This window comes from Microtus oregoni, unplaced genomic scaffold (genome assembly GCF_018167655.1).
Source record: "Microtus oregoni isolate MIOR12 unplaced genomic scaffold, Mior012 000053F_ref0000044, whole genome shotgun sequence".
Lineage (NCBI taxonomy): Eukaryota > Metazoa > Chordata > Mammalia > Rodentia > Cricetidae > Microtus > Microtus oregoni.
This window is the reverse complement of record NW_024543829.1, coordinates 8,673,098-8,686,706: the sequence shown is the minus strand read 5'-3', so window position 1 is coordinate 8,686,706 and position 13,609 is coordinate 8,673,098. Positions and strand designations below refer to the sequence as shown.

Below are 13,609 nucleotides of genomic sequence, written 5' to 3'. Positions count from 1 at the left end.
AGGTAATTTAACTTCTTCACAGTGGCAAAGCTGGTGCTACAAATCACGTTGACTAAAGCAGTTGAGCCTCTGTGGGGCTTTTCCGGCAGGAAAGCTGCAGAACCAGCCGGAGTGGAGTTCCACCGGCACCTGCCGTCGAGGGGGTGGCCACAGCGCCCGAGTTAGTAAACTTTTTTTTAGGCAAGTCCCCGGAAAGCTACACTCGGGCCAACTCCGAAGTCACCACGGAGCAGATCCACACGCGGGAAGTGTGTTCCGGATTGGGGGGGGGGGGGGGCTGTCGGTGAGTCCTAGGCTCGACGTGGGCCTGGCAGGCAGAGGGCTCGCCCGCTCTGCGGCGGCGGGGGTGGGAGGGGCAGGGCGGCGGGGCGGGGCGCAGGGCCGGTCCCACCGCCGCCGCCGCTGCTGCCGCGAGCCCCAACCTGCCCGGCCGACCTGGCGGTGCACGCAGTCTCGCGGGATCGCCCAGCTCTCGCTCCCCCCGAGGCCCCGGAGGCGGTGGAGGCCCGGACGCTGCCCCCCACCCCGCCGTACCCCACCCCACCGCACCCCTCCCCGGCCGGGCGAGCCGGCGGACGCGGACTGAGAGCCGCCCGAGGTGAGGCGACCCGGCCGACCCGACGGGGCGGGCGCCGCAGGTTCGTCTGACTCCGGGGTCCCCGCAGGCCCCGGGACGCCGCGGCTCGGCTGCAGGCCGGGAACAGGTGCCCAGGCGCGGGGCACCGGGAGTTCAGGGGAGCCCCCCATCCACACCGGTGCCAGGAGCTGCGGATGGAAGGTTTGCGCCGGGCGGGACGCGGGTCGGAGAGGGCACGGGTGAGCGCACCGAAGGGAAGAGTGAGATTGACACCATTGTAGACTCACCAGGCTGGCCCGCTCTTCCCTGGGGACCTCTGTCAACCCGGCCAGACAGAGCGGCCTTTTGGGAAAACAGGAAAAGCACATCCGCAGAAGACTGCCGTGGGAGCGAGTGCTAAAGTTAAAGAACTCTGGGTCTCAGGGACTCCCACTGGGACTGTTTTCCCCCCAATAGCGAGATTACCAAGATTACCGAGGGACCCTTGGCTCCACACCTCCTTCCAGCCCTTTGCCCACCTCCAACCTGCTCACCCCACGTTGGCCCAGCGTTTCTTCCCAAACCTTCCATCAGCCGCTCTCCAGAGTGGAAGCTTCCTCAGCAAAATGATACATTCCACGCCGAGGCAGGTGGAAACGCATCTCTAGGGTGGAACTTTCCAGCATTTCCCCCCATCTCAGTTACCTAGAATGAAGTTGGATGTGGCTTGATTGACAGATGTGGCTGATAACACACTTTGGGTTTGTTTTTTACAGGGGCTGACCCAGGACTCATTTTTTCAGGAAACAGTTTCCCGCAAAAGGGTGAAAATAATGGAATGAGGCGTTTTAACGTTTTTTCATCTCTGATGATGAGAGGGGTTTGAGGTTAACCCTAGCCATGCGGTAAAATCGGAAGTCTGAAGAAAATGGAAATGGCCCCATTTCTGTTGCTGGGCCTTTTCCTACCCTTGGTAAGAGGACACAGCCTCTTCACCTGCGAGCCCATCACGGTCCCCAGATGTATGAAAATGGCTTACAACATGACCTTCTTCCCCAACCTGATGGGTCACTACGACCAGGGGGCTGCTGCTGTGGAGATGGAGGTCAGTCATATAAATTAGTTTATACGTAGTTTTTTAATTATCACTTTTTAATCTTTAAATATAGTGGTTTTGTTCCAATCATGTTTTTAAAATTACTTTTGAAAATTTAGTTCCATCACCCTCCCCGCCATGTTTCATGCACATTAATTTGTTTAGAAGAAGGGTTAGTTCATGATGAATGGTGATTGCAGATGACCCAAACATTTCACTTTCCTGAGTTTTGGATGGTTGCTTCTCTGAAATGGTGGATTCTGAATTCTTTCAATGGTTGAGCTAAAGTTGAAGAAACTTGCATTTTTTTTTAAATAATTATCATTTGGTTTAGTTTTTCCAAAGTCAATAAATTACTGGAACCTTTCGGCATTAAGGACAATGTTTACCAGAAAAGTGACTTTTTCTCAGGCATGACATTTTAGTATGTGTTCTTTCTGTAAGTTACTTGTGAGAAGAAACCCCACTTGTGGGGTGAAGAGCGGGTGACACTAAAGATTGCCCCAGGTGCCTCGGTTACCTACCTACCTCTGGTTTAGAGATAGGCTAATGTCTGAGGGAGGTGTGGGAAGAAAGAGCTACCTGTAGAGACAAGAACCTGCCCTGCCACACAGATCTGGTAGGTTGATAAGTTTCATGAAGGAAAGAAGAGACAAGTGTGTTGTTTTGTAATGTTTCTCTAGAAAAGCTAAAGGCAGTAAAGCTTTTCCTAAAGTCAAGCTGTCTCCAAGAGACAAAACCCCTAGAAACAGAATCTGGCTAGAACTTTTAAAACTGGCTCTGTTTGATCTTGCAGCTTTGATGGTCTTCCACTGTCTCCTTGAATAGCTGTCTGACCCCCTCATTCAGGACTCCCGTCTGGGCAGGACAGTTTTGGATACTAAATGCAACTTTAAGAAAGTCACAAGTTACAATGTTGTAGTTTCAGTAGTTTTCCCAAACCAATGCAAAGTCTCCGTCGCTTTATCAGATGAGGGGCACTGAGGACTGAACAAGGTCTCTCCAAGGCAGCGCGGTCTCCCACTCAGCCACATCCTCAACCCCGTGAGGTGTTCTTTTGAACACTCAAAAGATCCTGGGAGACTTCCATTGATCAATCAGGACCCTAAGTATATGTGGGAACACCAGCAGGTGCTAATGACTGTGTTCCTTCTTGCTTTCTCCCATGATGCTATGTTATAGCTCATTTTCCAGGGAGTGTTCTTCAAGTACCTGTTTTAATCTGGCTTCCTCTCTGGGTAGTAGCTATGTGCATTTTAAGTCTGAATGCTGGCAGTGACCTTGTAAATTCCTAACATTTACCCCGAGTTCCTTCGTGAGGATGGCAGCGGGAGGTCAGAAGGACGCACTTGGCTGTGGGAAAGGCTTTCTTAAAAACAGTAAAACTGGTTTCTGCCACATGTAGTTTTTTTTTTTTTAAAGACAAGTGGTTGTTTTATATCTTAAAAAGTTGTTTTTTTACTTACCTAGCTTCTTCCCCAGGTAGTTTTTTGTCTGGACCCCTCTAGAAGGGTTTTCCTCTTATTTGTGTGCTGACGTTTCCAGTCTCTTCCTGTATCTTCAAGCACTGCACGCTCCTGGCTTTGGCACTGTCCAGGTGTCGTGTTACACATCCAGTGAATTAGCTTTAAGATATGGACTGAAGAATTTCGTGGCTGTCATGGCAGCCACTTGTTCCTTTGTTCTTCTCTTGTCTTTTTGCAAAGACTTTTTCTTTTGAGACGGGATCTTGCTTAACTGCCCAGTCTGGTCTTGAACAATCTCTGGAGGCCAGCTAGGCCTCAAACTTAAAACCTTCCTCCCCTTTCTTCCCCAGTGGCTGGGGTGAGAAGTCTGCCAGTTGGACAGGATGTCTTTTTTTTTTTTTTTTAACGAACAGGGTCTTTTGTGTTTTCCAGACTGGCCTAGAACTGGCTATCTAACCCAGGCTGGTTTTGAGCTCATGATCCTCCTACCTCCATGTTCTGAATGCTGGAATTATAGGCACTCCCCACCATGCCTGCCTCAAATGTACTCTCTTAGCTACCAAGAATTCCATGTGAGTCAAGAGATCTATCCCATTTCTCTCTTTTAAAAATGTATTATTATTATATGTGTGTATCTCTACAGTGTTGTGTGTGCGTGTGTGTGTACAGATGTGCCATGCACAGTGCCAGTGTGGATGTCAGTGTAGTAATAAGGGCAGCGGGGCTGCGTCCCCAGCACCCCGGCTGCCTGCTCGGCTAGCTTATGCCCCGAAATAACAACACACAAACTGTATTCATTTAAACACTGCTTGACCCATTCTCTTCTAGGCTAATTCTCACATATTAATTTAGCCCATTTCTAATCATCTGTGTGTAGCACCCCAAGGTGCGCTTACCAGGAAGATTCTAGCCTATGTCCATCCTGGGTTGGAGCTTCATCCTGGGAGCGGGGCATGGCGTCTCTCTCAGGCTGACCTCACTTCCTCTTCCTCCCAGTGTCCTGTTCTGCCTACTCCTCCCACCTATCTTCCAACCAGTAAAATGGGCCAAGGCAGTTCCTTTATTAGCCAATGACCTTCCTCCATCATGTCAGAAAATGTGTGTGGAGATGGGCTTTCTCTTTCCACTATGAGTTCTGGGGATCTAACTCAGGTTGTCAGGCGAGTACCTTCCCCACTGGGCCATCTTGTCAACTCTTCTTTCCTTTGATGACTCTCTTTCCATTTTTTTGCTAGCTAGTCTCTTTTACTGAGTTTAGGTAATTATGGGACATTGTTAATCTGTGATGAGATAAGATAAAACACTGGCTCTCAAAGTTTAGTTCATAGACAGCTGCTTCTGAGCACCTTAGAAACCCAGATCTCTGAAGACCGCATGGCTGTTTAACAAGCTCGTCCAGTGTTATGATTTGTTAAAGTTTAAGACCCACTAGTTAAACCTTTCCCATGAAGGGACACATATATTGGGTTTTGTAGACCAGCAGGCTCTGGCATAGCTATCCACCTTTGCGATTTGAGCAGGAAAGCTGTCATGGATAGTCTGTGAACAAAAAAGTATGGCTGTGTTTGGTAAAACTTCCGTGTGTCTGCAAAAGTGGGCAGTAGGCAGGCCTGCGAGCTGTACCTTGCTAGCTGTACCTTGCTAGCCCTTGCTTTACAGATAGAATATCATGGGATAAATAAACATTATTATGCATTCTTAATAGTATGTTACCCAGGCTGTTTGTTATTTACTCTCCACATGAATTATTCATTTGTGTGTGGTAGGGCACAGAGAGGTCAGACAGAGGAATATGTGGGTGCCTTTCTCCGTTGCTTTCTACTGTATTGTCTTGAGATGTGATCTCTCACTGAACTGGAATCTCACTGCTTGGGCTAGGCTATCTGGCCAGCAAGTCTTTGAGACATACCTGTCTCTGCCCCCATTGCTGGGGTCACAGGCATGCACAAGCCATGCTCAGCTTCTTATGTGGGTGCTGGGAACCCGACATTAGATTTCCATACTTGCCGCTCTTACTATTTGTGTGAAAGAGAAAGGCCCCCCCCAGGCTATCACAATGTGTGTGACTACTTTGTCCCCAACTGGTGAAACTATTTGGGAAGGATTAGGAGGGACAGCCTCACTTGGAGAGGCGTGCCACTGTGGGTGGGCTTTGAGGGTTCAGAAAACTGACACCTTTCTCAGTCTCTCTCTCTGCCTCCTGCTTGTGGATCAACATGTGAGCTCTCAGCTACTGCTCCAGCACTATGCCTGCCTGCCTCCATGCTCCCACCGGGATGGTCATGGACTCTAACCCTTTGAAACCATAAGCCCCAAATAAACTCTTTCTTCTGTAAGTTGTCTTGGTCATGGTGTTTTTATCACAGCAATAAAAAATATCTAAGACACTCCTTAGGCCGTCCTGCCAGACTCCAAGTGTGAATTTAAATTTTTTAATTATCATTTGAACTGTGTGTATGTGCATATGTTTGTGTGAAAGCATTGCATGTGAGTGCAGATACCTGCAGAGACCAAAAGAAGGCACAGATCCCCTGGAGCTGGAATAACAGGCAGTGATAAGCTATCGGAAATGGGTCCTCTGCAAGAGCCAGCAAACACTTTACTACTGCGCTATTTCTCCAGCTCCACTCTCCTCTACCGTATGAGTTTTGTTGTTGTTTTTGAGACAACTTCTCACTACATGACTTTGTCTGGCTTAGAGCTTGCTGTGTAGACCAGGCTAGCCTCTAGCTCATAGAGATCCACCCACCTCTGCTTCTGGAATGCTGGTATTGAAAGTGTGGACCGCCATACCTCACTCTATATAAATTCCTAGAAAAATTTATCACAGGTCAAAAGGATCTTAAAATAAGAGATTCCCATTTTTCCTCTTTTTATTACCTAATCCTTAGGTCTTTTGTGTTACAAAGAGTTAAGTGTGGCTCTGGCTGATAGCTTGGCTTTGTAATAAGAGGATGTTGTGCAAGTGAACTCTCCCTGGTGGGAAAACAAATGGCGGCTGCTTTTCCATTATGTTTCCTTTGTTTTCTGTCTAGAGCATCGTTTCAGAACTTATGAGGCTGACATCCTGTGAGAGAATGATTTCATTCCCTAGGACTGAGGTTGCTCTAGGGAAAATGGAAACAGGAATATTGTATTATTCTTTGTTGAGGTCCAGGCTGAAGCAGAGTCATGTGTGTTTAGACTACCAAGTGGTCATTCTGCTTTTAAACAGTATAAAGGAAGTAAGCCATAAAAAAAAAAAAAAACTTTTCTACCTGCTAGTATGTACTATTAAAGTGTTAATATTCAATTAAAAATAAAAGGAATGGTCAGACACAGGATCTACAGATTCTAAGAAAAAGTGTTTCTGTTGTAGAGTGACTTTTTTAGACACTTGCTGTGTGTGTGTGTGTGTGTGTGTGTGTGTGTGTGTGTGCGTGCACTTTTGGAGGAATCCCGGGGACTCTGACCTGCTATCATTTACCATCTCTCTTCATTCTTACACCCAAATCTCGAAAGGAGAGCAGATGTTTCATGTGACCCAGCTACATTGTTGTTAGGGTGCACTGTGTAAAATGGCTGTAGCTATCCCACAGGTACTCCAGGAGCAACGGAGTTGTCTTACTATTTCATTATAGTTTTCAGCAAAGGTTTGTATTCTTAGATTGCCTTTTGCCCACAGCACCTCATTAAGCAAATGCCTTATTTTGTTTACAGAATGCACATTTAGAACTATTTTAATATTATTAGAACTATTTTAATATTATTTTGCTCTTATCGTTGTTTTATTTCTCTTTGTGCTTTTGGTTCTTTGCACTCTGTAAAAGGAGCCTCCTTGGGTTTCTGTTTTCTACTTAAGGTAGGGCATCTGGACCAGTCAGGCGGGAAAGGAGTTGACCAGAGTAGCAGTGGGCAGCTCGGGGCAGCTCAGGGCAGCTCAGGGCAGCTTGCATACTTAACAGGCAGATGGGAATTAGAGCCCAAGCTCAAAGGAAACAAACTACACCCAAGACCCTGACGTAGGAGGAGTCTACTTAAGAGAACTTAGACTTTCACTGAGGGCAGATGCTGACGGGAAGGGATCCGAGGTCTGATTTACATGGCTGCACAGTCTATCTGGATGTGCTGATGTATTAAGGACTCCAGACTGTTTGCTGTCCTGCTTTGGGCATCCTGACCCCTTAGCAATAGCCAGGTCAGCCCCAAGGGGAAGTCATATCATTGAATTTAGATATTTCTTCCTGCCACTATGACCCCTTTGTTCTGGAGCCTTAACAATCAAATCTTGGAAAAATGAGAAAAAACAAAAACAAAACAAAAAACGTGATTGACTCCACAGAGTGGATATTTAGTCTACATGGTTAAGAGCTTCCTCTGTATTGAAACCTTTTGGCTTGCGTTCACACACAACCAAATCACTGGACATTATAAGCTTGTTTTGGAAAAAAATGTGCTCACGTACTTTTCCAGATTTCCAATCTCAAGTCCTCCCATCTTCCTCTTTAAAATAACCATGTGGGGCCAGCAAGAGGGCTCAGCAAGTACAGGTGCTTGCCCTGAAGTCTGATCTGAGGTGCATCCCTGGGACTCTCATGGTAGAAAACAAACTAAAAGTTGTCCTCTGACCTCTACATGTATGCCATGGTCTCTCTCTCTCTCTCTCTCTCTCTCTCTCTCTCTCTCACACACACACACACACACACACACACACACACACACACACAGAGAGAGAATTTAAAACAAATTTTCTTTTTACAATATCCCTACCTGGTTATTAGTCATATTCTATAGTGTAACTTATCTCAGACTGCCTTTCAGCTTATAATATGGATAAGATATAATAGTTAAAATTCTATTTACTTAGGGCTCTCTCTGAATAAAGTTGCCATGATATGACTCTTGGCTGGGCCAGCTTGTATAAACCAGGCTGTTATTGTTCCTCTTGTGTCATTTAGTCAAAGGGAACTCTACAAGGCCATTAGTACTGCTGCTGCTGCTGTTGGTTCTGTTGTGCTGGTTTTGAATGCAGGGCCTTGGGAGTGCCATGCAAGCTATCCAAACGTGAGCTACACCCCAGTCCATCAGCAATTTTTAAGGAAAAAACAGCAATATGGCAGAAGTAGAAATTCTAAGAACTTAAACAATAACAATCCGCTTATGGTGCCACTCCATGATTTTAAGATATGCTTAGCCACTTGAATGCTACTGGGTGGGTATGCCTGACGTCACGAGTAGGTGGGTTCGATAGCTCCTAGTTCATGAGAAGTGACTTAGGTTGGTGATCTACATGTTATTTAGATTCTCTAGATATCCCCATTGTTTTGCTCACTGTTAGGACTAGTGTTTTTCCCAAGGGGGAAAGTCCCTTTAATTCAGTAGATTTATTTGCTCTTATGTCTTACCATGGATATGAAACCTAGGTCTCTGGCCTCAGTGTAATGAGTGTAAGTCTGACATCTGTGAAACGGCAATGTGGTTCAGGGTCTCTGGCAGGGAAATTAAGATGCAGAGCTGAAGAGGTGACTTAAGGCAGTGTGGTTCTCATCTAAAGGGTTACCAAATAGATCTCTGGTCCCAACCCCAGTTCCCAAATCAGTAGATCTAAGATCGATTGGCAAATCTGCCTTTCTAAGAAGTTCCTGAGAGTTGCTTTAGCTGCTGATCTACGGACTACTCTTTGAGAATCCTTTTCTAAGGTAAGTTCGTCTGGATGCACCCCTGGCCCTTCTGTGTGTGCTAACGAGCACTGGCCAGGTTAGAGCTGCATGCAGTTGCATGGCCACACAGATTTGTCGCAGTAAGGAAACTACATCTGAAAAAGAACTTTCACCATGCACGTAGGGTTGCTTAAGACTAAGAACACATCTAGTTTCACTGGGATGTTAAAATGGGCAACGAGTGGGAATTACTGGTTTTGATGGTGTCACTAATCTCAGAAAGCTCTATTTCTCTACATTAAATTTTTAAAAAATTTTCTACCATGATACAGAAAAGTTCTTACTACCTTATGTTTGGCTCTTTTCCCCATGATAATGTTTGTAGAAAACCAAGATTGTGAGTGTACTTTTGCTAGATAAAACTATTTAGGGCATATACATAGAGATTTTATAGGTGACAGTGGACTGACTTAGTGCAAAGCCCATTTACTGTATGGCCTCCAAAAACCACACCAACTCCAGATTCTCTGAGAAACAAGCCCATAGTTATTGTTGGTTTTACTCTTTGGCTCTTTGTGGGGGAGCCACCCAGCTCGCAAATGAATCACACAGTGTCTTATTCTTTCTTAGGAATGCCCGGCCTTAGCTTGGCTTGCTTCTGGCAGTTTCTCTTTACTTCTGTCTACCTTTTCCTCTGGGCTTTTATCTTTCTCTATTCTCTACCTGTCTTCAATTCTTACTCTGGGCTGGCTGTGTAGTTGAGTGGCTGGTCCCATTGTATCCTCCTCTTCCTTTTCTCCTTCCTTGATCTTCTCCTCCTTTTATTCTCTCTGTCTGCCAAACCCGACTATCCTTTCTCCTGCCTTGCTATTGGCCATTCAGCTGTTTATCAAACCAATCAGGTGTTTTAGACAGGCAAGATAACACAGATTCAGAGAGTTAAACAAATGCAACATAAAAGAATGTAACATCTTTGCATCATTAAACAAGTGTTCCACAGCATAAACAAATGTAACACATCTTCAGTTAATATTCCATAACACATATTGGTATATAAAATTGTATTCCTTTTTTCCATCTTTCTCTGGTCGCACAGAAGAAAATCTCAACATTGTCTTGCAACTAGTTTTAGCTTTTTGTTTTCAGACTTTGATTTGACCCTTACAGTTTATGCCAGAGTAGAACTCTTTTTTTTTTACATTTATTTATTTATTTATTTTTATTTATTTTTTAAAGATTTCTGCCTCCTCCCCACCACCGCCTCCCATTTCCCTCCCCCTCCCCCAATCGAGTCCCCTCTCCCTCATCAGCCCAAAGAGCAATCAGAGTAGAACTCTTGATTGAAGCATTTAAGAGTGATGGGGAGAGCCGGGCCATGATGGTCCATGCCTTTAGTCCCAGCACTTGGGAGGCAGAAGCAGGCGGATCTCTGTGAGTTCGAGGCCAGCCTGGTCTACAAAGGGAGTTCAAGGACAGGCTCCAAAGCTACAGAGAAACCCTGTCTCAAAAAAAGAAAAAGAAAAAAAGAAAAGGAAAGAAAAAAAGGCAATTTACTTTCTTTTTACAAAGTAACACTTTCCAAGAAGAAAGACCTAGCTTCAAAACACATGAAACAGCACTCTGACCTTGTCACACTTCATCATCGTCATCAGGACACTGGGTTCCACTGCTTCCTAAGCACTGTCAGATATGGTCTGTGGGAAAGAAAAGCATCAAGCTGATAGAACTTGACAGCCTGCAGCATCAAACTGTGTCTTTGCTTTTCAGCTTCTTGGGCTCTCAGTCCTTTTTAAATCTCATGTTTTAGCAGGGCAGTGGTGGCGCACGCCTTTAATCCCACCACTTGGGGGAGGCAAAGGCAGGTGAATCTCTGTGAGTTCAAGGCCCACCTGGGAGCAAGTTCAAGGCTGGCTCCTAAGCTACCGAGAAATCCTATCTCGGAAAAACAAACAAACAAAACAAAATCTCGTGTTTTACTCTGTATGAGTCAGGAAATGAGGGCGCTAGTCATCCCGTTCGCGGAACGGTGCTCTTGGAACCTTTGCTTCACACCGCCATCTTTGTGGTCTTCATTCTGGTTTTGAGTTCTCTGGTGGCAGCTGTGCCGGTGATCTCCTGTTGTCTTCCTTCATTGGATGGATCTTTCCCAGGTGTGCTCAGGATCCAAGAGATTGCAAGACTAATTCAATCTGACATCTATGCATCGTATGTTGCCAGATTTTCATTTCTGAATGGTAATAGGAGGCTAACTGCTTCTGGTCTCCAGTTGGCCAGAAACTCAATTCTAGAATTTGTACCATTTACTGAGATCATTTACAATCCAGACTTTGTGGAATTTCCATGATAGTTAGTCTTTTTGGTTGGTTTGGGGCAGGGCAGAGGGACAATGAATGGAGCTTGAACAGCTTGTAGACTCCATGGTGCGACTGGCCAATAAGATTCAGATCTTGGGCAGCCATGCCAGACCTTTGGCAACAGTTGGTCTCACTGCAGCCATATCACCTAATCTATTTACAGCTCTCTTCTGCCCAGTCTCTTCCCAACAGTCATACACCTACGGCATCTAGAGGGCCAGGCCTGTGAGTTTGTTGTCAGAGCACCCCCTGTCCCCTCCTCAGCTTCTCTAACATCTCCCCTACTTTGAGATTCCCGAAGTCAAACTGCTGAAGAGATGGAGAGTGAGTGTTCTCGCAGGTTGCCTACCAAAGGAGCGCTGTGCTGTGTTGGAGTTTAGCGTTGCCACACAAGTCTCTGTTGCTCCTCACAGACTCTTGAGCTGTCGTGAATGTCCTTAGAGGTCATCTGGGAATCTTCTCTCATTTCTCTCTGAGAATACCCTGAGACTCAGACACAAAAAATTATCTTGTAAGGTAACACAGGCAGTTAAACAGTATTTAGATTTTAGTAAGATTTATAGTACTGGCAGTATATCCTGTCCTTTAGAAGATCATATAAAATAGTTCCCTGTTCTTGTTCTCGTATCCATTTATTCTATTTTAGCTGGTTTTATTTATTTATTTATTTTTTAAAATATTTATTTATTTATTTATTTATTATCTATACAATCGTCTGCCTGTGTGTATGTCTGCAGGCCAGAAGAGGGAACCAGACCTCATTACAGATGGTTGTGAGCCACCATGTGGTTGCCGGGAATTGAACTCAGGACCTTTGGAAGAGCAGGCAATGCTCTTAACCACTGAGCCATCTCTCCAGCCCCTTATTTATTTATTTTTTCGGAATGGAATAGAGGTGTGAAATTCCCTTGTCTAACAGTAGCCGTTCTGTCTAAGGGTTTCAGCCAAGGATTGACCCTTGAAAGGAACCTACTTTTCACTTCTCTGAGGGTTAAAACTTCAATTCACAGGACTACTTATTTTTTTATTTATTTGGTTTTCAAGACAGGATTTCTCTGTGTAGCCCTTGGCTGTCCTGAATCTCTCTCTGTAGACCAGGCTAGCCTTGAACTCACAGAGATCCACCTGACTCTGCCTCCCGAGTGCTGGGGTTAAAAGCGTGCACCACCACCACCCATCTGAACTATTCTAATTATTAAATGCTAGACCCTCAAAAGCGTTGTTGATACTTTTTGTTTGTATGACCTTCTTTGAGACTACAATAGAGAAATGAAAACTACACGAGTTAGCTCACGAAGACATAGGCTGGCTAGAGGGTCGAGATAGTTCACCAAGTAGAAAAAACAAATCGAAGCGTTTGAGCATTCGTTTCCTCCGAAGTTTGCATGGCACTCCCTGTGCAAATACCCACAATTATACCGTGGAATTCAAGAGTATAAAACTGAAAGACATAAGGAATATCACAGGCCAGGTTTTTAGTATTTGCATCTAAAGGTTTGGTTTCCAGATTAAGGAGAATGAACATTCTGTGGGAAAACATTGATTCCTAAAAAGACTTTAACTTCAAAAGATGGGGAAGAGACTCTCATCCTGTCTGTGTTTTCAAGTGACTTTTATGCTGAGTCCAGTAGCAGGCTGACCCATTGTTTGAAGTAGTGCGTGATTCTAAGTTATTCGCTCCAGAGTTACCTGTGCACATTCGAGAGTCCGCGCCTTGTTTGGGATGATAGATGCAGCTTGAGGGCTTTGATGTGTGACCTGTGAGTTTCTGTTGTTGTAGATTTCCAGTCCCCTGACACATCCCCTCAGTCCTTGTTGGATTGGGGAAGGTTTTCTTGTCTTGTGGCGGGAGAGAGAGATTTTTCAGCAAGACCTGGGTTAAAGAGTTCAGAGGACAGACTCTGGGGTCACATGGTTTAGAGTCTCCTGTTGCCGGCAACTCTGTCACTGCACAAGGTTACTTAACCTCTCAGAGCCTGACCCCTTATCTGCAATGTTGTTCCTCAGGGTTATTGTGGTGTCTAAAAAAGCTTGTTGTCAGTTTTGATAATTATAAGATTTGTAATATTATAATAAGAATTTATAGAAGTATAAGACTTGCAATCCACAGTTGAGGTTCTGCTAACAGTAACAGTGAGTCCAGCATAGATTTGGAATTTCCAAAATAATTGCAGTAAGAAATTGGCACACTCTCCTTGTGATCTGAAGCCTTGGCCCAGCTCTGTGGTTGTGGGTCTGTGATGTCGCGGTGCCGTGAGGTCACTGTGGAAGGAAACCTAGAGAAGTCTCTCAGCAGGCAGGGTTTCCTCCCCGGCCAGAGCAGCTGTGCCTTTGTTTGTTCAGTGTGGCACTGTTCTTGTACTTCCCACTTAACTGTTTATTGGCTAGACGAGGTTTACCCAGATGTTTTGAGAACTCAAAGTTCCTCTAAGGCCCCAAGACTAAGTCCTGCATCTTCTTAGTCCGCATCAACTTGAAAGTTGGTGGCTTCTGTTGGA

The 13,609-nt window shown here is 45.2% G+C and overlaps 1 protein-coding gene across 3 annotated transcripts in view; it reads left to right on the top strand.

Moving 5' to 3' along the window:
- Positions 1-488: 488 nt before the first annotated feature.
- Fzd6 (frizzled class receptor 6) overlaps positions 489-13,609 on the top strand; it is a 32,030-nt gene continuing 18,909 nt past the window's right edge. The window contains exons 1-2 of one of the 3 annotated variants that reach the window (XM_041637791.1): positions 489-598; positions 1,333-1,661. In XM_041637791.1, coding sequence (XP_041493725.1) covers positions 1,485-1,661 — 177 coding nt within the window. In that variant the 5' untranslated portion in view covers positions 489-598; positions 1,333-1,484. Of the gene's footprint in view, positions 779-1,332; positions 1,662-13,609 lie in introns of all 3 variants that reach the window. The other 2 variants (XM_041637792.1, XM_041637790.1) reach the window with 2 other exon arrangements.